At 41.7% G+C, this 22,235-nt stretch overlaps 1 protein-coding gene across 2 annotated transcripts in view; it reads left to right on the plus strand.

The window, feature by feature from the left end:
* Positions 1-22,235, plus strand: part of PTPRG (protein tyrosine phosphatase, receptor type G) — a 374,849-nt gene that overhangs the window by 330,732 nt on the left and 21,882 nt on the right. For both annotated transcript variants that reach the window (XM_046899760.1, NM_001397431.1), the window contains 2 exons: positions 9,581-9,672; positions 18,816-18,907. In XM_046899760.1, the coding sequence (XP_046755716.1) occupies positions 9,581-9,672; positions 18,816-18,907 (184 nt within the window). The remainder of the gene's footprint in view (positions 1-9,580; positions 9,673-18,815; positions 18,908-22,235) is intronic.

The following is a 22,235-nucleotide window of genomic DNA, read 5'->3' on the forward strand; positions in this document are numbered from 1 at the left end:
TCTTCTCCTCCCTGTGATTCATTTTGTTATTAGGTATGTCTGTGCACTGATTAAGACAACAGGAAAGCAGTGGTTTATTTGCCCAAGTTGTATGCACACTGAAAAAGAGCTTGTCGTGAGGATGAAAGTGTTTCCTATCTCCAGAATGATTTTGAATGATTTCTTAAAAGCGACATCTCTTCTACATCTGTTGCTTTGTGATTTTTCAGTTCTTGACTCTTCTCTATAATTGGGGGTCTGTCAATATACTTCATGATAACTTCTCTGATATGCCTTGTGCTTTGATTCTCCGTGTGCAATAAATGTGCTGCCTTGACACTAAAATTCAAGGGGCTTTGAATGAGCCATAGGCCTGCAACTTCAAAGATGTCCTTTTTCTTAATAAATTCTTTGAAAGAAGAAACTCTTTCTCATTTATCTCAAGTATTTCAGGATGAGCCTGGTACTCCCCTCTGCCTCATGGTGTGGTGGATTATGCCTCCATTAGTTGCTTATAAGATTTCTAGATTTTTTTATTACGGCTGATTTTGTGTATAGAAGTAGTAATTTAAAATATGCATTGTTTTTACTTTACATGCTCCTTTATTATGCCTAAGTATGCTTAATACTGCATACTAATTTGGGGTATTCATTAGATTTCTCTTACAATATTATCTTGGGATTTGTTTGATGTTCTTGCTCTCGTTGATACTATTCGTTTTTTAGAAACACTTGCAGAAAGCACAGAGGTGCTTAATGCAAATGGTACTGGATGGATCCTACTGATGCAGGGTCATTTTACGCTGATCTGTTAATTGATGTGGGTCTGATGTCTTTAGCAAAGGGAACCCAGTGGATGTGTTTATATCACACTGATTATCCAGTTTGACCAGAACTCTACTTCAGTCAATACAACTTGCTTCCCTGTAGCATAGCTCCTATTCGTGCAGAGCTATGCCCAAGGTACTTAGCTCAGCAGCTAAGGTGCATTGGAGCAGACAGAGCTCACACTGTGTGCCTGCATCTCTCCTGGCATCCCAGACAGGTCATTGGGGTCTGACTCTCGTGTTTTTGCAGAGCTTGTTAGAGATGTATTCAGCATACTGGAGCAGAATACACAATGCAGTATTCTCAGTGGTTTGGTTAAGAGCAAGGTATGTTATTGTCTCCGAAGTTTATGTTTCCTCATCACATTTGTTAACCTTTGAATGCAAGAAACTCATTAAAGCAATTCTTCAGACACACACACTCCAGGCTTCCCCAGAGCTCTCGAGTTGCTGCCACATTAGCACCAACAGCAGCAAGAAGCGAATCTCCAAATGGGTTGATTGATAGCGAGATTAATGATCCTCAAGACTTCTGTCCAGGTTTATTATTCGGCAGCATACAAATCTTTGCTTTCAGGGAGTTGGGTGGGGAGGGAGGAGCAGCTGGCTGCCACCCGGTCTGTCCGTATTAGTGTGATGAGGTGACGGACGTAGCTCTGGCGGAGCGCTACCATTAGGGAGTGTTTTTTAGCATTCTCATTATCTCCCAGGTACTAAATAATTTGCTTCTCTGCTCTTGGTGCCAGCTGCTCTTTTCTTTTCCTTTGTGCTGCGCTTCTAAAGGTGTCCTTTTGTTCCGTGTCTAATTGTGTTCTAAACAGAGTTAAGAAATAGAACATTAAAAAAAATTAAGTAGCAATTTCTTTTTGAAATGGACAGTGAAAAAGACCCACCTTCTGAATACACGGTGATGAATAGAGGAAGGAAATAATCACACTTTCAGTATTTTCCCCTGGCCCCAAATAATCTGAGCATGAAGTATGTCCAGCAGCGTTGGGAAATCTTCCTAGTTCTCCTATGCAGTTTTAGTCCAGGTGCAAGTGGGTATGTCTGATGAGACAGCCTCCCATTGAGTATTTTGCTGTATTTAACAAACTGTGGCATTTCTGCATGAAGGTGGGCATGGCCTTCAAAACAGAAAATCTATGCTATGTTGCTAACACATCCTTGTGTTATGTTAGGTTCCAGTCTGTGACTTGGGATACCTCAAATACCTCTCAGTTGAATGTCCTGATGTCTCATTTGCAGGAAGGAAATAACATGTTTTGCAAAGAGAAAATCAGGGCTCTTCCATTTTGAGGGATTGGGTGAGTTTTCCAAACGAAAACGAAGTTTCTGCTGTCCTGTCTTAGCTGGGATCTTGTCTATATTATGCTTCTTGTAACACAGTTTTCATCCAGATGAATTACACTTTGCATTAAAAATACCTGCATTTTAACCTCCTGGTGTGCTACCCTCTGTTTTTATTCTTTCCTCTCCTAAGATTCATCCTAAAGGGAATTCATGTCCTGAAATGATAATATCAAGTATGCCCAATTTTGTGTTCTTAGAGGTGCTACTAAAAGCTCCTTTCTAGTAAGAGGCAATCTTCTCTGATTGCTGCAGTTCTTGTGATTACAGAATGACTCTTCACTCGGTTAAATTTAGCTTCCTTCGGTGAGAAAGTTTTAGGTTCCTTTTTAATATTGCATTATGTTTGGGGCATTGGAAGTACACATTTTATAGGAACTGCCTAAGGAAAAGGCTTGCCTTTGTTTTCCTCTGTTTTTCTAGCTTTGTTGCACAAATATTGCATTAAATAAATAGTTGACTGTGAGAGTGGAAAATGAATGTGTCAGGCTTCCCTTTGGTTTTTAAAAGCATACCTAATTTCTAAACCATTTTAAGATACTACCTATAGGTTTCTCTACCCCTTCTTTGCCTGAAGACATTAAACATTTGAGTGGTAATGCATCCACCAGGAAGCTTGTTCTCCTGCAGTAGAAAATACTGATGAGTAAACCCATTCAGTCATCTGTAAAATTGCTGAGTGTATCCAACACAGCTGTTGTGAGTATTGATTAAAGCAGGAGGGAAGGTCTGACGCTGCTAGCCCTGTCAGAGGTCACCAGGAGAGTAATTAGCTACCAAGTGTTACAGGACCAAGTGTCATCACAAATAAGGTTTCACGATTGCCTTTGCCGTTCTCCAGGGACCACAGGAAGATGGGAGAAGGAAGCGTGGAAAATGTTTGTGCTGAGTTAAACTAAGATTTATCCACTTAAAATTTGCAATTAAAGAGCTTTCTGAGTGCTTTTCGCCACTGGCCACCTGGGTGCTTTCCGGTCACAGAGCTGACGGAGGGGGGAGGACTTGAAAGCAGCTCCTCTTGGTGCGCGTTGTCATTTCAGGACTCTTTAGCCATTTATATAGCCTTCTAAAATGATTATTCCTTGTATCATGTCTGAGTTCAGTACCATGCATGATTTAAATGGGTGTGTATTTCTGGTGCAGGAAGCTGCCATCGAAATCTCAGAGGATAGGGAGAAGAGGATTTTTAATTTCGTGGAGAGCTGTGCAGTCAGCTGGCAAATTTAGGCTGTCAATATTAAATTAGCTGTCTTTCTGTGTCAAAAAAACCCCTGCCTTGTTTGCAGACTAGCTTCTCAGATGGAGAATTCTACCAGTGGTGTGTTCTTCATCCCAAATACGGCCTCTGAGTTTTGTCCACCTTTGTTTTTTTTTCTTCTACCTGCCTTTCCCCCGATTTTTCTTGTCTTTATTTCTCTATGTTTGAATTGTGTGCAATTGGACTGGTGATCGTTTAGCATTTGGAGCCTCATGGCTTCTATGGGACTGTGTGTTGGTGTGCCACAGCTCACTGGTGTGAGAAGGCATTTCTCCTTGCTCTGAGGAAGCCCTCTGAAAGGGACAGCCTCCTTCTCACCATTCTGTCTGCCGAGGACTTGGCAGCTGTGAACTTCTGAAATCTATCCATGTACTGTCTAGACCTCTCAAATTATCGCATCTGTATGATGCGTAGCACTGCTCAAGAAGATTACAGGCAGAAATTGCTTTGTTGGGGAGAAGGCAAATGGCTTCAGGAGGGAGATGCAGGAACGTCACAGGGAAATTTTCCACCTTTATCACCTTTGCTTTGCTGTCCCAATTTTTATGCATTCCTACTCTGGATATCCTGCCATAGCTCCAGTTCAGTCAGCCCTCACAGCATTACTGTTCCAGCACAGCATAGGTTCTTTTGTAGAAAGCTTTCAGATTCTCATTGTTAAGCATTAAGACCTGAGAAGGAAAATAATTGTGGAAAATTGGGGCAATACGAGCCATTTTCTGGCTAAAAAAGAGTAAATGCAGGTGTCCCTCTGATACAATGAACGGAGTATCAGTGCTCCATGCTGCTCACTTATTCATATTCATAAGATCAGCTTTTTCTGTGTGGTTTTCTCTTTTTCTTCTGAGCGCTTGAGTCAGTTTTATTGCTCATAAAAATCAGTGACTGATGACCCCAGCTAGAGCAGTGCAGACTGCAGACAGCTGTTGTCCAGGCTCCCATCCACTGCTCTGCTGGTGACATGGTCGTGATTTGCAGCACTTCTGTTGTTTCGTAGTCTGCAGCTCTTTTCTGAGGAGGCATTGCCAATTCTGACAGTGACAAATGCTTGCCAAGGAATAGTGAAGCTAGTTTAAAGTGCAGAGCCATGTGTTACTAGTACACTTGACTGCATACATACTCTGTTTTTGGTGCCAGCAGAAACCAATCTTAATTGTGTCTCCTGGAAAACATGCAAAACAGTTCGGTGAGAATCTGAAGCATCTTTTCTTCTATTGAAAGTGAGAATGAATGCGCAGAGGTAGTGAAAGGGATAATTTCCTGTCTTTGTAGCCCTATTTGGTCGTTATTTGCAGCCCCCCTTGGGATGGAGGGGCATGGTGGATGAATGTTTGTATCCAGGTTGCATTCGATAAAGAGCGAGCTGTGTCCTGTGCAGCCTGGTACGAAGGTCCATTGTAGGTCTTGGTTTGACTTCTGCTCACTCAGTCCTGCTCACAAGGCAGAGGCTATGTGTGAAAGTGGGGTGGTTGCAGCACCTCTTCATTAACAAATGTACATTCTGCAGAGTTCCCATCTGTGGGAGGCTGTTTCTGGAAGAAGGGTACCCAGAGGACAAGGTTTGCCCTGCACTGATGACAGTGAATAGGCATCCAGAACCCTTTCGAGCCATCTGCCCCAAATTGGTCATGCTTTAGGAGGTAATGACCCAAGAATAGAGTAGCTGCAAAGAAACCGGGAGCGTAGAGTTCCTCGGTGCTATTACAGAAATAAAGAAGAAAACTGTGTAGCCTTGGAGAGGGAATACGCGTTGGCTCCAGCCAAGAGCAACTTCTGTGGAAAGAAAGAGCAAATCCCTTGCGTGCGAGTGATCGATGGCCATGCCACTCACTTCTGCATGTGAGGAAGGACACAGCTCTTGGACGTCCCCAGAAAGCAAAACATTCCTCTTTGATATTTTCCCACGTTCAGCTGCTGTTCTGATGGTGCCAGCGAGCCACTGTGCAGGCAGTTGATTGCCCCACCACAATCCCTTGCTGCTTCTCCTGCCTCAGCTGCTCCTGGGCAGTGCAGGTCCCTCACCTGTCAGCACAGATCAGGGGATGCTGCAAGGCTGAGTGCATGGAGCAAAGGCCAAATGCTGCCCTCTGAGCTATTCCCAGCCCTCCATGGACTGCAGCACACGCTGTGTGTTTGTACTGGAGGCAAAATTAACTAAACACAAAGGCATTATCTTCTACGAGAAAATAAAATGCATCCCTGCTTTCAGGCCGTGGTGTGATCTGGCTCTCTCTCTCGCTTTTAGATGAGTATAAAAGAGAAGCTGCTTGAGTTTTATTAACTAATAACCAAGGAAACCCTTTTGGAGTGTCAAAATCTCATGAGACATCTCTTCTTTTCACTGAAGCTAATCTGCTGTTCTGTTCAGCGGAGATGGAACAAGCATCTAACCCAGCTAATCAGGACCATCTCTCGGCATATTCTTTTTGCCTGCAGTGTGATAATAAGGTGCTGCTGCTCTGCATTTAACGTTCTGCTAGTTTGCTTTAATAAAGCGCTGTCAGCATCTCTGCAAAAAGACTCTGGGCAGGGGGATGCACTCCCTAATGCTGTCTTTGCTCTCCAGCCCCCGCCTCTGCCCCTTCTCTAGGGAGATGCTAATCTCGCAGTGTTGTACTTTCTGCCTTTCTGTCCATATGTGACAATTGTGTGTCTGATCGCCACAATCTCGCACAGTTATTGTACCCTAGGGAAAAGGAGCCAAAAAAACATATGGGGCTAGAGAAAACGGTGTGCTTCACTGCACACAGGCGCGTTTCAGAGACAACTGACTCTTTGCTATAGTGCAGAAAATATGTGGGGGCTCTGAAATCTTTTGGAAGTGAGAAATCAAAGCTGTGATTTGCTTTTCCTCAGCCAATGCTGAATGTAGGATTACTCTAAAATTAGTGTTTCAGTTGCTAAAACTGTAATCATCACGGATGCTATTGACATCCAGATTGCTCATTCAGTAAGGACTGCTTCTATCAGAAAAAAATATCTCTGTTTCTTTCTGCTGTCTTGGTTTTCTGAGCAAATGGACACACGGGCACAAACACCCCAACACAGATTAGAAATTACAAGCTGAAGTGCTCATCATGAAAGCAGATGTAGACTTACACCTTGTCTAGCCCTGCATCCATTCCCACCTCTCTCTGTGGCTGCTTGTCCACTGACTTGAAACAAGCAATTTTCTGCTCTCATCCCTACTTCTTTTGCAGCCCTTCCCATAGACACATAAATTTACTGCAGCTTCTTGTAGCCTTAGCAACTGCTGCCACTTACGGTTTGTATACGGCGAAGGGTAATGGGCAGAGAATCGTACCAGGAGATAGAAAGGAGCAGCCTAAACTGGGGAAGAAGGCAGATACTGAATTCTCTGACATGGCTTCCTGTAGCCTGGATCCCAGCTATCAGTATGTATTACTCCAAACTAGATGAGTTTGCAAGAGGCTCCTCTTGGATCCAGGCAACTCCTTAGTTGGTCAGGCTGAAAAATGGCCATAACCCAAACTTGAGGGCTTGGAGACATCTGTGTGGCGCCCTTGGATGGGTGCTCCCTCCTGGTACTGCACTGAGGAGAGGTGCAAGACTCAGACTGAGGTCCAGCAAGAAAAACTTGCTGGAAAACTCATGCAATGAGTTTGTGGAGCCCATTGGAAAAGGTCTTTTAAAGGTCAGCCCGCTTGGTCCTGCTGTCAGGATCGAGCCTAGTCCCATCAGTGCTGCCTCAATGTCACTGGGAACCTCAGAGATGGGGGGGTCACCAGGGATGTGGACATTGGAGGCTGTGTTCAGTGAGCTCAGGGCTAAACATGGACAACTTACAGCAGCCGTGAGCAGGTTGAAAAAGGAGTTTGTGAGGCATGTCTTCATGTAACGTGCCAGTATCTGGCATGCTATGTGATGTATGTGTATAAGGGTGTGCTTTAGTGTGGTGTCCGTAACTGAGGAAGCCTTTATTCAAATTGTGTGGTGGTTGTCTTTTCAAGAACAGCTACAGAAAGTCTACCAGGCATAAAATACAGAATTGTTAATGACATTAACGATTGCAGCAAACTTTACTGTGTGAAATATTCATTTAATATGTTGTTATTCCAGTGTTGTGCTCAGCAGAGATATGCTGCGCTGGGTATTCAGCTATCACCACCGTGGGCTTTACAGTATCACACCATGTGATTATGCAATACAATTACATGTTTTGAAGCTATTAAGGAAAGGCTATCTTATGGCTGCATTGAAAAACCATAATGGCAGCCTATCAGAGTCTCTCAGAGTCTAAAATAGCAAATTACAAAAAATAATTGCTTTTCTTAAGCATCATCAGCTTTAAAAAATCCTGTAAATCCATAAGTAAAGGTCTGTCCTTTCATCAAACACCTTCTTAAGGCCTTCATTACAAGGAGAAGCAGTTCAAGGATTTCTGTAGTATTGACTCAAGGGAAAGAGCCCCAAATATATCAAAATCAGGAACGTTTTGCCTGTTTCATATTCATAGTTTCTTCTTTCTGTGTGACTGATTTATTCTGCTGTGTGCCCCCAGGGTGTGCATTGTCCAAAATAAAGGCTGCCAAAAAAAATGAGAACGGGGAGCATGCATGGGAGGGGGGGGGGAGTTTAACTGTCGTGCTTAAATGCTGAGGCTCCTGCACATCTTGCATCCTCATGTGTGAACTCACCTTATGGTGTTTCTTAACAAAAGCATACTGACTAAATAACTAACTTCAGCACAATGCAAGATATCGTGTCTGAAAATAGAAAGCTGCTATGAGACAGTTACTCCATGCTGTGAAAGACGCTCTTTCCTGCTTCTGTATTGTCTTAAGTTGTACTTGTGCTGCTGCAGCATGTGCTCGCATTATAAAGCGCCGTGATTGTGTAGAACAAAGTACGAATGCATAGAAAGCAGACAGTGAGTGCCCATGGTTATTTTAGCTTCTGGTTTTGCCTGAGAGAGTGGTTTGCTTTTCAGCAACTTTTTCGCTCTCTGGCACGTATAGATGTTGGAAACAAAGGCAGCACAAATTGCTTGCACCATGTCAGCAAAGCCGGCTCTGCAGAGTGGGCTCTCTATGTAGAGCACAATGCCCAAATTACAGAGGAGCAGACTGCAAGGCAGAAACTTGTAAGCCACTCCATGCAAATATGTTTCAGCAAGGGAAACAGCACACTTGACAAAAGGCGCAGCTCGGAAGGTCGCCTGCAAACTTTGCCCAGGTGTTGAGCAGTTCATTAGGGGCTGCGGAGGGGCATCTCTCTGCCATGGGAAGCCATTGTTTAAGCGCCCTGACAGATGAGAGCAGACCCTTCTCTTGTCACAATAGCTGCTCAGACCAAGCAAGGCTCATTAAATATTCAGTTCCAGCCTCAAGCAGCTCATTAAGTCAGCAATGAGGAGTGACGCTGGTGTTGGAAAACCCTGCCTCAGTTAACATCACCATGCAGAGTCTCCTCGGATCTCTTCATGTTATTCTGCTCAGTACCTTTTCTGTGATGACCAGCTTGTGCTCTCTGCTTTGCATTAAATACAGGTAAAGAAAGTCAGGTGGATTTAAGTTCTCCTATTCTTTATGGGCCTTTTCAGTGATGAGTCCTGGGGCCCAAGCAAAGTGTCTGTTGTGTTTTTCTGTAGTAATACAAGTTTGCAGGAGGAGGATGGGATGAGGGTTATGTGGCTCCAGTGCTATAATACAAATAGTAATGTTTGAAGGATAAGTTTTACAGCAGAACTTTTGTGACATGCAGCAGTTACAGACGCTGTATTGCCTTCTATCCACTGTTACACAGCAGAAACTTTTACAATAAGCGTATGCTGTCTGGAAATGCTGTGTCTTAGGTGGATTTGGCTTAAGTTGTATGCTGAATGATTCCTGTGTGCAGTTTTTGAATGATGTATTTGAAACCTGTTTTGCAGCCACTGACTTCTGTGAGTATACTTTCATTTTCAGTGGTACCTCAGAATAATGTGCAGTGGCACTTATGGTGGGTGGATGTCAGCTGTCAATGAATGAGAGCACACCAGAATCTGGAATTAGGATTGAAACTGTTGAAAACTCAAATATGTTTTTTATCTACTAATGCTTTAAAACTGTAACATCTGCAAGTATGGAGGAGAAGTGGAGAAGCCAAACGTGCAAAAGTTTGGGGCTTTTTCACACTTTTTTCTTCTTTTTTTCTCCATTAACAGAAAGTGTTTTCAGACTGCCCATTTCTATGTGGAAGACAGCAGCTCACCCCGCGTGGTCCCCAATGAAAGTATTCCCATCATACCTATTCCAGGTAAGGTAGTCTTAATCCCTATGGTTTTGCTATTTTAAGTCTTGTTTGATTACATAAAGAGGAGGTTGTGCTTGTGATAAATTGTGTGTTTAAAAAAAAAATAGTGGTATTGATGCTGCTGCATTTAATATAAGGTGCTTTGTAATGGGGCTGTGAGTACCAGTGTTGTACTTTTCCATAGGCATCTCTCCCATGTTGTTTTAATAGAAATTTCAGAATAACCTTTGTAAAATGTCAAAAGCACAAGCAACGCTGCTTAAAAACACCAACACATTGCATCCAAAGTGAAAGCAACCGCTCCTTTGGGGTGGGTTGGGGACAAGGAATGCACAGCTCCACTGCTCGCTTGAGATCTGGACGTTTGCCCCCCACTTTTGATGTGGGCAGAGGTGGTGTTTGCTGGGTCTCAGGGAGGAAAGCAAGGCACAAGGATAAGCACACAATCTCGAGTGAAGTTCAAAACCATCCGTTAATTTGGTATTAATCAAGTTATCAAAGGTCAAATTCTCCCCTCAGCTATGTCGAGAGTGAAGCTGGTTGCAGGGTTTAGCACTGTATTCTATTAATGAGGCGTTTCCACTGGGAATTATCAAGGATCCGGCTCCCTTTAAGCAGGGATGACAGAGAACAGCTCAGTGTTATAATGGCCTTTGCAGCCACTGACTGGTTTGGTGTTGCTTACATTCATGCACTGGGTTAACATACCCAAAATGTTGGACTGACCTCAGCCTATCAAATGTTTGTACTCGTCACTTCAAGGTGGCATTCTGAATTTCTTGGTCATATTCTGTAATTTACATTGCTGGTGTGAGCACAGTGGAAGGAAGTGCCTTCTGGAAGTGCCTCCCTCTGTGTATTAACTGCTGCCTGTACAGGTGATCTATAATAAGGCTCAAAGTTAGTAGACATAAATTCCAGCTATGTTGCCTTTTTCCAAAGGTGGGAGACACTTCCTGAAAATATCTTGAGGTTCTCCTAAACATTTCTTATGTTTGGAGAGATGCAGAAGGCACCTATCTCCCCCAACACTCTCACTGCTAAATGATACTCTTCTGTGACATGAGCTGCTGCTCCTGCAGAGGCCACCCGCTGAAACTTCTTCCAAAAAGTAGATAACAAAATTCTCCTTTGAACTAATTGCAACTGATGAATTGATAAGCCCTTGGAATTTTCTGGTGGGAGTTGCCAAAGCATGTGAGAAAGTGTTATTTTGCTACATGGATTGCAACATTAAAATATAAGTGGCATTTTCTCAAAAGCATGTTTTTTTGAAGTGATCTTGTTAGCTTGTGAAACCCAGACAATACATCCTTTAAAAAGATATTGGAATAGATCCCTGTGGAAGCATGCATCTACCACCTACAGTTTAGTGGACCAACTTCTCCTCTCAGTTAAGTGCAAGCAGCCACACTGGTGGCAATTCAGAGCAGTGTGCCTGAAGACATCTACAAACTGGCCAGGGCCTATTCACAGCATGCTGGGAGCTGTAGCTGGAGACAGCTGGGCAGGTTGGGGTTGGCTCATCCTGGCCCACATACAGGCCCAGACACCAGGCACAGTGATGTCCTGACGCAACTTCAGGGGTCTCGGAAGTGATGCTGGTGTCTCTGCTCTGCTCTGCAGACACTACTTGATCTAGAGAAACGTAGGACAAAGGAGATATCATCAACTGAGTCAACCACTGGATATTGCAGCTGAGCAGTAAATGTAAACTCACACAAGCATTGTGCCTGACTGACATATCTATAATCAGTGGCAGAATTCCGAACCATCGCTACAACTCAGCTAAACAAAACCATTTCTCCATATCTTTTTTCTTTGCCCAACGTACCCAATTCATTTTGGCCACATGTGCATCATCTTTGTATGGATATCTTCACTACAACACTTGGTCCGGGCAAGATCTCCCTCAGCAAACCAGCTCCTTTTCCTGTTTGTTTATTTTTCCATAGTTGGGCTGCATCTGCACTTGGTCCATTTTGATAGAGTTGAATAGGAAGAGCAGCAGCATCATAGCTGCAAAGCTGTATGTTTTACTCGCTGCAAAACAAAAGAAAGTCCCTCCTTTGTTCTCATTGCAAGACCTGCTCCATGATAGCAGTGCAGAATTGCCCCTCTGTGTAACATAGATGGTATCAAACATTGGAATAAGCACCAATTCTTCTTTCACCCTCCCCCTGTCGTTTGTTCAGAGCATTTCTGCTCTGGTCCATGCATACTTCTGGAATGTGCTGTGGCTCTCCAGGTTCCTCTCCCAGCCCACGGGCACAACAGGCATTGTGGTTCTGCTGTCAGCAGGACTTGTGCTGAGATCAGTATAGAGATAGGTGAGGACTGACACCAAGGCAAAGCTCAAAACTCTACATAAAAAAAAAAAGCAGTCCAGAGAAACACAGCTCATAAGGAACAGAGCAGCTGGCCCATGCAGCTGGTTCAGTTAGCATACTGTTCCGGATGTCTTTCACCATTTTTAATATAAGTAAAATGTCTCAGATGTGATGCCAGTCCTTTCAGCTTTGTACAGTCTGCAAGACTCAGAAGCACTTCCCAGTGCTTGGATCACATTGCATACTGCATTGCAGTAAATTAGGGTTATTGTTTTCTTTTGTTTTGTTTTTTTACCAGTATTTGAGCTTCTGATTTAGCATGTTTAAAATAACTAGTGGTAGAATCTGTGGGAGAAACACTGTCATACTTCTTCAAGAGATATGTCACTTGACAAGGAAGCTGCAGCTTCCCAGCTGAGCCTTGGTATTTCACTGTTGTCTGCTAAGATGTGGCTGTCTCAAGGTGCATCCCAAGGCGGAGGAGCGGAGCTAGGGACTGTGGCTGTGTAAGTCACCGTGCTAGGGACTGCTGAGGTACAGAGGGACGTGCTAACTGCAGCTGAGGACTTGTTTCTCAAGGGCACGAAGTTTTTCTCTGAGCACAGAGGTAGTGCTCTTCAGCTGTTTAAGACTTTGCCTGCTTTCTGCTCCCTGCGGATTTATGTTCCAGCACCATATTGTGAATTGTACCTATCTTCAGCTTCAATTAAATTCATGAATGCAGTATTGCAAACAGCCGTCCTCTGAAGCCAAGAAAATATCAAGGTATTTTAAGGAACATTCACCTTCCTTTTTTCTCTGCCACCAGCTCTGCTCCTGTAGTGCACAGAAAGATTCCTGGTAGCTATCTAATAATGGTATTTGTAATGGAGGCTTCATGTTATGGTGGCCATGTGCAATGTGAACAGATCCTTTTCAGAGAGCTGTCATGCTGGACTGCAGAGCTCCAGAGTTGCATATCCATGTGCTTAAACCTTAAATGCAATAAGTATATGTAATTAATGGCACAGCTGGGACCAGGGGATGGAAATGTGTGAGATTGGAGTTGTGCTCCTTAGCAGGCAGTACCAAATAAGATCATGTTTAATGTCTGTGCTAATGGAAAATTCTCATTGTTTCATTCTCTTGGATTTAAATTGGTTTTTTGCTTAAAGGAAAGAAGTATATTGCTATTACATTTATAATTAATGATAGCCTAATCTAAGATTTGTACAAGCAGATTTAAACTGAGCTCTTATTTTGACACATATAAAATTTTATCATTAACATCTTTATATTCCTGACTGACACATAGCTAATGGCATTGTAGCAGATAAAATCTTGAAGCAAGAGAGATGAATGTAGCTACAGTATTACACAGGTGATTTTTCATATTCTGCTTATTCACGTGTCTCTCCTTTATCAGAAATTTGCCCTTGTATTCATTTGACTTGATTATAACCAATAGTTGGTACTTATCTTGCAGAAAAGGATTCTGTGTTCTTCTTTCAGAATTCCTACCTCTTCAGGACACTCAGGTGTACTTACAGCTTCATGTGTCTTTTCACACTGAAAGACATTTTTATTAAAAACAATGCCTGATCAAAGAAATAACTACAAAAATGTGATCATTCATGAGGAAGAGTATCCCCAATAATCAACTCTCAGTAATTTATTATTTTTCTTCATTTATCTAAATGACATTTATTTAGATTATAAATGTAAATTTCTGATTTCTCTAAATTAGTGAGGTCACTGGCTTTGAGATGATGCCAGGTATAGGGCACTTTCAGCAGGTAGTTTGAGCTCCTACTGCAGAAAAATTAATTATTCGAAATGAAATACAATGGCTTCAGTTGCATCCATATTTTAAATAGTAAAGCAAGGAAAGCCAATGTGCTGCAGAATTAAAGGCTCTGACTGTATAAATATGTGTAATTCAAATGCATTAAGTCTAAAATCCTTTGAAGAAAGTGGGGCACCTCCCATTTTTATGCGTGGGATTACTTGTAGAGTCAAGTACTAGCGTGAGTTAGGGCACGAGCTGGCAGTGGAGTTGCCTGCTTAAACATTTCAATTTCAGTTTCAATCAGTGCCAAAATCTGAGCTGTGTGTGAAGTTATTAGTCCCTGTAAATGTGCACACTTCAGAGTCTGCTTACAATCTGTAGATGCAGAGGCCTTTTTCTGAGCCTCTCTCTAGAGGTGGACACCTGACCTCAATGAATTTGTTGGGACATTTTCAATAACCTCAGCCTCGGCTGGGGCCAAATTTCACCCAAGGGTGTGCTATTAATCTTTGCATTATTCTTTATGATCAGCTGCTTTTCTAGAGACACACCAGATACAGACATACTGGGGCTTTACATCCCTGTGTGTTGTTTGCACTCTGGTATAGCTTGGTACAGCTGCATGGGCATGAGATATAAGGAGTATATTGGATTTAGTAGAGTACTTTAGTAGATAATAGTTGAAAAAACAAAAGCATTTATACACACTGTGAAAGACATGGGAGAATCTTCGTACCAAGATTTCTTCACATATATCAAATGTAAAGGCTTCAGAGATGCCCAAACTCCAAACTAGGCAAGGTAATATGAAGATGAGCTTTGCTTCTGACCTTCTGGATTAATTCCTGACTCAAAACTGTCTATTCCACTCCAATACCCCTAAACCAACCAGTGAGCTCTCAGGCTATAAATGAGTCAAAGTGAGTCCTAGATCTTATTATGTGGAAATGCCATCTCTGATACAATATTCCATTTTTCTTTTGCAATTGCCTCTCGTGCTTTAATATTACAAAGGCAGCTTATTAAGTGGGAGGTAGAGGAAAATCCTTCCTGGTAGGATTACTAATTGTCCAAACCTTAAATGTAACCCTGTCCTAACTTTATTGCTTCTGCATTCTTTGGGCTTCTTTTGAAGGTGCCTGTCATCCAAAAAAGCGTATGCATTCTGCATTGCCTGCTGCCACATCTTAGAAAATGAGGTATAAGTGAAGGTTTTCCTCTTCCATCCTTTCTAAACAAACACCTTTCTTCTTGGCATTCTCCTTTTCAGCAGGAAATGAGATACACTGTGCTCCCCTTGAGTTCTGTGGTTGTGATTCTCCGTTCAGATACTTGTACCTGCAAGTGAAGATGGGAATTCAACCCAAGTTTTCACTGTCTGGGATAGTACTGAAAGATAGCCCCATCTATCAGCTTCAGTAGTATCTGATTGTAAATAATTTTATTATAAATTACATTGCTTACAATAATGTAATATATATTTGTATTTATATAAACATAGTTATCTTAAAGGATTGGAGACTTTTGCTCCTTTCCATCTAAGTTTACTTCTTTCTCTGCATAACACGAAGTCTGAGCATACTAGCATAGTGCCAGATTCAACTCAGATTTTGTAATGATGTAAGTCCAGAATCGTTTTACTTACACTGATACAACAGATGGTTAAATCCAAGCTAGAAAGAGCTGTAATTATGTCTGTGGTGTTAGAGGTGAAGGTATGTTATTAAAACATTTCCTTATTCTCTTTGAAGAATGTGTGGATCTTGCAAAATGTAAGCATCATACAGGCCATATCAAATGTCACTCTGGTTTCTGGATTGGAAGAAGTATATGATGCAAAAGGAAATAAGCACAGAATATCTGTTAAGGCTCCTCATTAGCCATTATAGGATTCCATTAATCTCTTCAATCGACTAAAAGAATTATAGTCATTGAAGTCTATTTTTTTCAAGTTGGAGGGGGGAGGTTTAACCTTTGGACTAAAGACAGTGCAAGGAAAAGCATATTCTCTGTGCATTTAGCTCTGTGCACTTAGCAAGTTGCGTTTCTTAGAGAAGGTCAAAGCTGTCTTCAGGTAACATCAGAGCAGATATCATTTAAGAGTACTGAGTACATTGGTATGTATTTCACTGGAGGTCCAACAAACTGCCCATGAGTAAGCATGCACATATACCACAGCGTGAGTAATTAATGCTCCTGGCTGAGGGCTCAGTGTTGGAGGTAATGAATAGAAAATTACAGGTCCAAATTAACACTTTCCCTTTCCATTGGTTAATGTAATAAGCTCTGTCTTACAGCTTCTTTCTTGCAACTATCAGCAGGGGACAAGATGGGCAAGCAGCTAGGAGGCAGCCGTGCCCTGCCCAGCCATGAGCTGCCTGGCCTCTCACGGCTCTGGCCCTCAAGGGATGGCTTCTCCTGCCAGACCTTGCACGGTCAGCGTGGCCACATTATTGCAGCAGTATAAACGCTGGAAATCATAAGTGCTTTTTGGGCTTTTAACATTCGTGGTTCTGATACTAATCTTCCAAAGATCAAACATTACACTTGCTTCAACATGGTTGTCCTGAGTTTATGGGCAACTTCAGCAGCATAAGCTCTGTGTCTCCCAGTGACCTCATATGTCAACAGTATTTACTATTTATTTGCTGTTTGTTTCCTATGTTACCAAATGGGGTAAAAAATTGCATTGGGTTATGGCTTCTGGGGGGAATCAAAGTGGTTGTAGAAGAGAAAATGCAGAAGAGGAAAATGGGAGAAGAAAAATAAAGGATAGTGAACAACAGAGAAGTGAATTAACAGTGACTATAAAGGTGGAGAGATGCTGCCACCATGCAGTGATGACGATAAAAGAAAACTAACCCTATTTTGCCATGGATCTCTGGTTCAGACCCATCCTTGAAATTGGTGGGAATTCAATGGGCTGGAGAGTGTGTTATCTCTAATGTATTTTTTGGCTCACAGATCACAATTAAAATTAAATTCTACCTTCTGCAAAATTAAATTGGACACTTGAGTTTGCTACAGTGAATCCTTGATCTTGGTTGGTCTCAGCTGGGCTAGACTACTCAAGAAAAAATAATAAATATGGATCTTTTCTTGTGACAGTGTGTGAAATTGCTATCATCGCACAAGCTATTTTCAGGGAAATTTAGGATGTTACTTTTCAGGAGAGGAAAGATTGTCTTACAGGCTCTTGCTATTGACTGCTGTTCGTATAGCTCATTCCATTCAAGTGTCTTGGCATCAGAAATATTAATACAAATGTTGCTATGAGATGGTGATGTACTCAGTATTACACAGAATAAATGTTAGCACTTAAATATTGCTAAGTGCCAGCATTTCTGCATTCTGCAGCTTTTCACTAAGATGAACATACACTTGTCAAATGTTTTGAATTCTTTATTATTCAGCAAATGAGCATGTGGTTAATTAAAGTAGCATTACTACACCGGGAGGTGATCAGATTGCAAACATATCTTTAACAATTGGCTCGTGTAAATAAAATAGAAGAGAGCTGATTGAAATCTGAAAATGTCAATAGATGCAAAAAGCCACCCTAGAGCGCTACCTGATAAAATAAGAGTAGAGAAGTAATGACATGGTCAATATTAACTGCCATCAGCTGGAGAGCAATCAGGTTGTCAGGGCTGGATCTATAAAATTCTTGCCAAAGTAGAACCTCATTTACACATACAGATCTTCATACCCTTTGCTAAGAAAAGCATATGTGACAGCTTAGGGGTTTTAGCTGCCAAAGATCTTTCACTCTGAATACAGTAAATGTCACATCTATTTATTTATCGTTAAATTTTGCTAAGTATCTGTAGAAATATTTGGATTTTTTCTATCATAATGTAGATGTTCAAAAGGAAAAGAATCCAGATTATAATGCAGCTGCAGTACCAAACCATATGGCTGCGAAATGGGAGCAAAAATACATCACTGAATTACGGGGAGTAAACATAAACTGGATGCGATCTTCAGAAGAATATTAAATGGGATACATAAATACCAGTGTGTTGCCATAAAATCATGCAGTCAGACAATAGTAGCCATCAGGCAATAGATTATTTCACATGCTGAAAGTAATCACAGTTGTATAGCAATTTACATTTTCTAAATGCCAGACTGAAAATATTAACTAATGAATCTTGGCAAGCGCAGTGTTTCTACCAACTGCAGTGGTGGTTATAACAACATCTATGGCTTTTTAGAGAGAGGAGGAGTGAGAAATAAGGCAACCGTCCTACACTCCGGTTTTATTAGGATCTGTCCAGGGGTATAGGTTCTAGAAATAGTGTTGTTTGTCTTTAGTTCAGGTCAAGCATTTTGCTTCTTTCTTTTGAGGAAATGTTTGTGGGTCATTTATCAGTGAATATGGGGTAGCGTTTGCACTATGGTGAGCAAGAACAAGTGGTCCAGTGGAAGACATATTCAGTGTTATGAATAATGCCTGACATGAGAGAAAGCTCAAATTAGCGTGGGTGTTGTGTTCCTTGTTCTTTTGCTCAGAGACAATTTCATGCTAAATTCTCCCTCTTTTGATACATTTTTGTGTAAAAAGGAAAAAGTTAGTAATTTCTCCATTCCAGGAGAAAAGTCTTTGTTTCTGCTCAGTCTGATAAAAACTTACTGGGTGCAATTATGATCTGTGCTTTACTATTTTGGGTCTACACTGTTCTTTTTATACAACATGGAAGGAGAGAAGATCTCATCATTCCCTTCACAGCTACCTTCAAACTGTGTACAAGAACTAAACAATGCTTGAATTTCAACTGGTCTTTTTAAAGAAGAATCACAGGGAATAGACTCAATATTCATATTTGCAGTGCTTAGAATTAGAAACATAATATGAATGTGTATCAAAATTGTCCAGATTTATCAGGCTTTCTTATTACTGCATATTGAACTAGCTCTACCGCTGGGAAATCAGATCTACGTGTGTTCACTCAGTACTTTATTTTCCAAGTTTGCAGCTGAGAGTGCATCTTGAAGTTTTACATATGAGACAAGTGGCAACCCTGAATCTCTCTTTCTTTCTACAGATGATATGGAAGCAATTCCAGTCAAGCAGTTCGTTAAACACATCAGTGAGCTGTATTCTAATAACCAGCATGGGTTCTCAGAAGACTTTGAGGTATGATTTAATGATCCACTAATAAAATGTTGTTTTCCTAAAGTTAATTGCGTATTAATAGTAAGGGGCTGTGTGACATCTGTGTGATGCTGTCATGTCAGGTAAATGCAATACTCAAATGCATCAGAAGAAAAAGGGAAAGACCAATTTGCCACCAGGTATGAACAGTCTGGGACTGAATGTTTACAGAAGGTTTCTCTGCACCACAGAGCAAGGGTCTGAGGCAGACTTCTATTACAATTAGTGCCTTTAAGGGGAACCTTACTAGGTTCTTATTATATGCCTTCAACATGAAGATGCAAACAGTTGTTTTCAACTCCACATTTCTCTTATAATCTGCAGCTTATTTTTGTCCTGCTGGCCCAGAATTTGTTTTTTCAAGTTACACTAAGACTTAGCCTTTGCCCAAAAGGAGCAAAACAGTGCTCGCTATGAGGGAGAATAATTGTATTTGGTCTTCAGTGAAAACCCCAAACTATGGCTGTTCCTTCCATTTGCACTGTGTCAGTTCCTGGAGTCCTTCTTCCTCCATTGCTATTGGAGCAATTGGTTATTTTGTTCCAGTAAAACTGAAGATAAAGGCTTCAGGACTTGTCTGTGAGCGTTCACTTAATGTAGCTATTTTAAAATTTGCATCTTATTAGCTGTTTAGAACAGATTCTGACCTATAAATATGCTATAAATAGGAGGTAATTCCAGAGAAATGAAAGCAATTTGCATTGACTGGGTTACCAAAGCCATACTGCCAAAATATGGTAAACATCACATAGTGTGAGGATGGACTGCAGTTGGGCACTAAGAATTCAGTATTCTCTGCCTAGTTTTTAGTCATTTCTTGCATTCAGTCTAATCACAATCACAGCTGAACTTTGAGATATGTAGAGAAACAGGAGGAGCCCCAGGAAATTGCATTGGAGCTGTGGGTACTGGCTTCCTCCATCAGCAAAAAGAGCTGTTTGTGCAATGCATGTGAATTACACGGGCAGCTCTGCTTACAAAGAAGGCAATGAAACAAAATAGGTGGCCTAATATCTACAGCTTCTTTACTTACTGCAGTGAAGACAAGACTGTATGTGGGAATTGTTTTTAATGGGATCATTTAAAACATTTATCGTTGCTGCTTGTTTACTGTCTATAAAGAGTGGCTGCTTTGTATGATGCCCAAAAACCATTGTGCAAGTTAGAAACATTTTGTATTCATGAGGAAGGCAAATGTGTAAGGTGTTAAAGTGATTTAGTTCAATTGACTGCTGGCTGGATGGCTGAGCAGGAATATTGAGGCATTTAACAATGTTGATGGTATTCAGGACAAACATTTATTCTCCAGAGAGTAGAATTTGATCAGGATGATCAAATGCAACTCACTCTTCTCAATTATTTATGAATTGCGACCCCAGTGCTATTCATCACAGCTGGGTTTTACACCATTTAATTATTCAAAATAATCACCAACACATTTGTAAACTTGGTCTGGCTTTAAGCTGGCTTTGCTTCAGCTGTCACAAAATCACTGCTATTAACAAATGTTGGACACCTTCCGCCCATGTTTTAGGGAAGGAGAACACTGCTCTAATAGCCCTATTTCTCCCTTTCTCCCAGAGCCCCCTGCTGCAGGTGCCACACCATAGCTGCCAGTCAGGAGACGTGGCTTGAGCCAATTAATCCTGTTCCTGGGAGTGTGGGGTCCCCTCAGCAGGAACTTAAATTCTGCAACTGCACTGCACACCCCGAATTCTGTTCTTCCCACTGACTCAAAATTTAGATCACCTCCTTTGGAGTCAGCATAGCTGCATCAGTTGTGTTTTCTCTGTAGCTGTGGTCTCTGCCTCCTAAAGACTAAACAGAATCTTCTACAGTGAGGAGAGGGAGTAGGAACAAGAAGGTCGCTGTTTGGGATCAACCTCCCAGCTCTCTTTTATTGCTTGTGTTCTGCCCTGCGGACACCTCAGGGGCCTCATTTTCTGCCTTACAATTCACAGAGATGGGATGGAAGAGTGAAGCCAGAATTGTTCACAGACCCTGTGGGTGAAATGATGCCTGGTTTCTGGTGTGAATCTCTTCCTGTGTTTTTGGCAGCATGCCGTATGTTGTCTGGAGTTCGTTTTTAAATGAAGGTGGTGGCTGTGAAAGTAAATTTTATGAATGCTACCTCCCTCCTCTTAAAATGAGTGTAATTACAGCAAGATATTTCCTGAATGTGCTTAGGAAGCATTTCATGTGCAGAGGGAAAAAGGACTGGCAACTCACAAATCTTGTGATGGAGAGTACATCCAAACTGACTCCTCATTCCCTGTGGGTAACTGCAGTGCAGGTAGCCAGCTTTCTTGTCTGGTGATAGCTGAGCTTTCCTCCATGTACGGAACTGCTGAGATTTCCTTTGAGTCCCATGAATTTTCAATTTTTGATATAAGCTAGAAATATATAGCCCAATTTAATATTGAGCAACGTTAACTTTTTGAACTCAAGTCCACACTCCTGCATTATCAGTGCTAGTTTCTGATGTAACTCTTTGTATTTCAGCTTGGGATTTGTTCGACCTAAAGCTGAGAAAAGATCAAGGAGTTCTTTTGGCTTGTTCCCAGACAGCACCAGCCCCTTTTGCCATGGCATATGGGGTGAGATGCCAGGTTTTCACCGGGCAGCACTGGGGCAGGGTTTGATGCCTCTTTCCCTGTGTGCACTGGGACAAGACTGAGCAGAGACTGAGAGGTGTAGCCAGGAACTTTCTTGGCATCGTTATGTTTAATAGACTTTTATAGACCTTTCTTCCATAAGTTTCTGGCTGCTTCTCGAACCCTTGTAGGCTCTTAGTGCCTAAAAGCACTAGTGCGCAGCTTCCCACAGCAGTGAATTCTACAATTTGTTCCTCTAGAAAGGATTTCCTTTTGTTTTGACTCATGCCTAATAACACCTCTGTGTCTCCTAGTTTTTGCATTACAAAGTACATCCTTTTTCACTTAAACGCTTCGTATGATTCTCTGTGCTTCTGTGTATGATATCATCCCTTCCTTAATCAACATTTTTGAAATCTGAAGTATTTGTTGTGTTGTTTGAGGAAGCCGTTCTGCACTTAGGATGACTTCTTCACTCTGTACCTTTTTTCTTCCTTTACCTTGTCCTTTCTGAGGTGTGAAGACCACAACTGTGCACAGTGTGTAATGAGTGGATTTACTGCAGAGTTCTGCAGGAGCACAGTGATGTTTTTCTCTTTGGTTTTCTATTACTTTCATTCCTCCTAACATACTATTTGTTTTTTAACAACTATTGAGCACTCAGCTGACACCTCTAGAAAACTATCAGCTGTGACCCCAAGGTCTCGTCACTGAAT

The sequence above is a fragment of the Gallus gallus genome, chromosome 12 (genome assembly GCF_016699485.2).
Source record: "Gallus gallus isolate bGalGal1 chromosome 12, bGalGal1.mat.broiler.GRCg7b, whole genome shotgun sequence".
Taxonomy (NCBI): domain Eukaryota; kingdom Metazoa; phylum Chordata; class Aves; order Galliformes; family Phasianidae; genus Gallus; species Gallus gallus.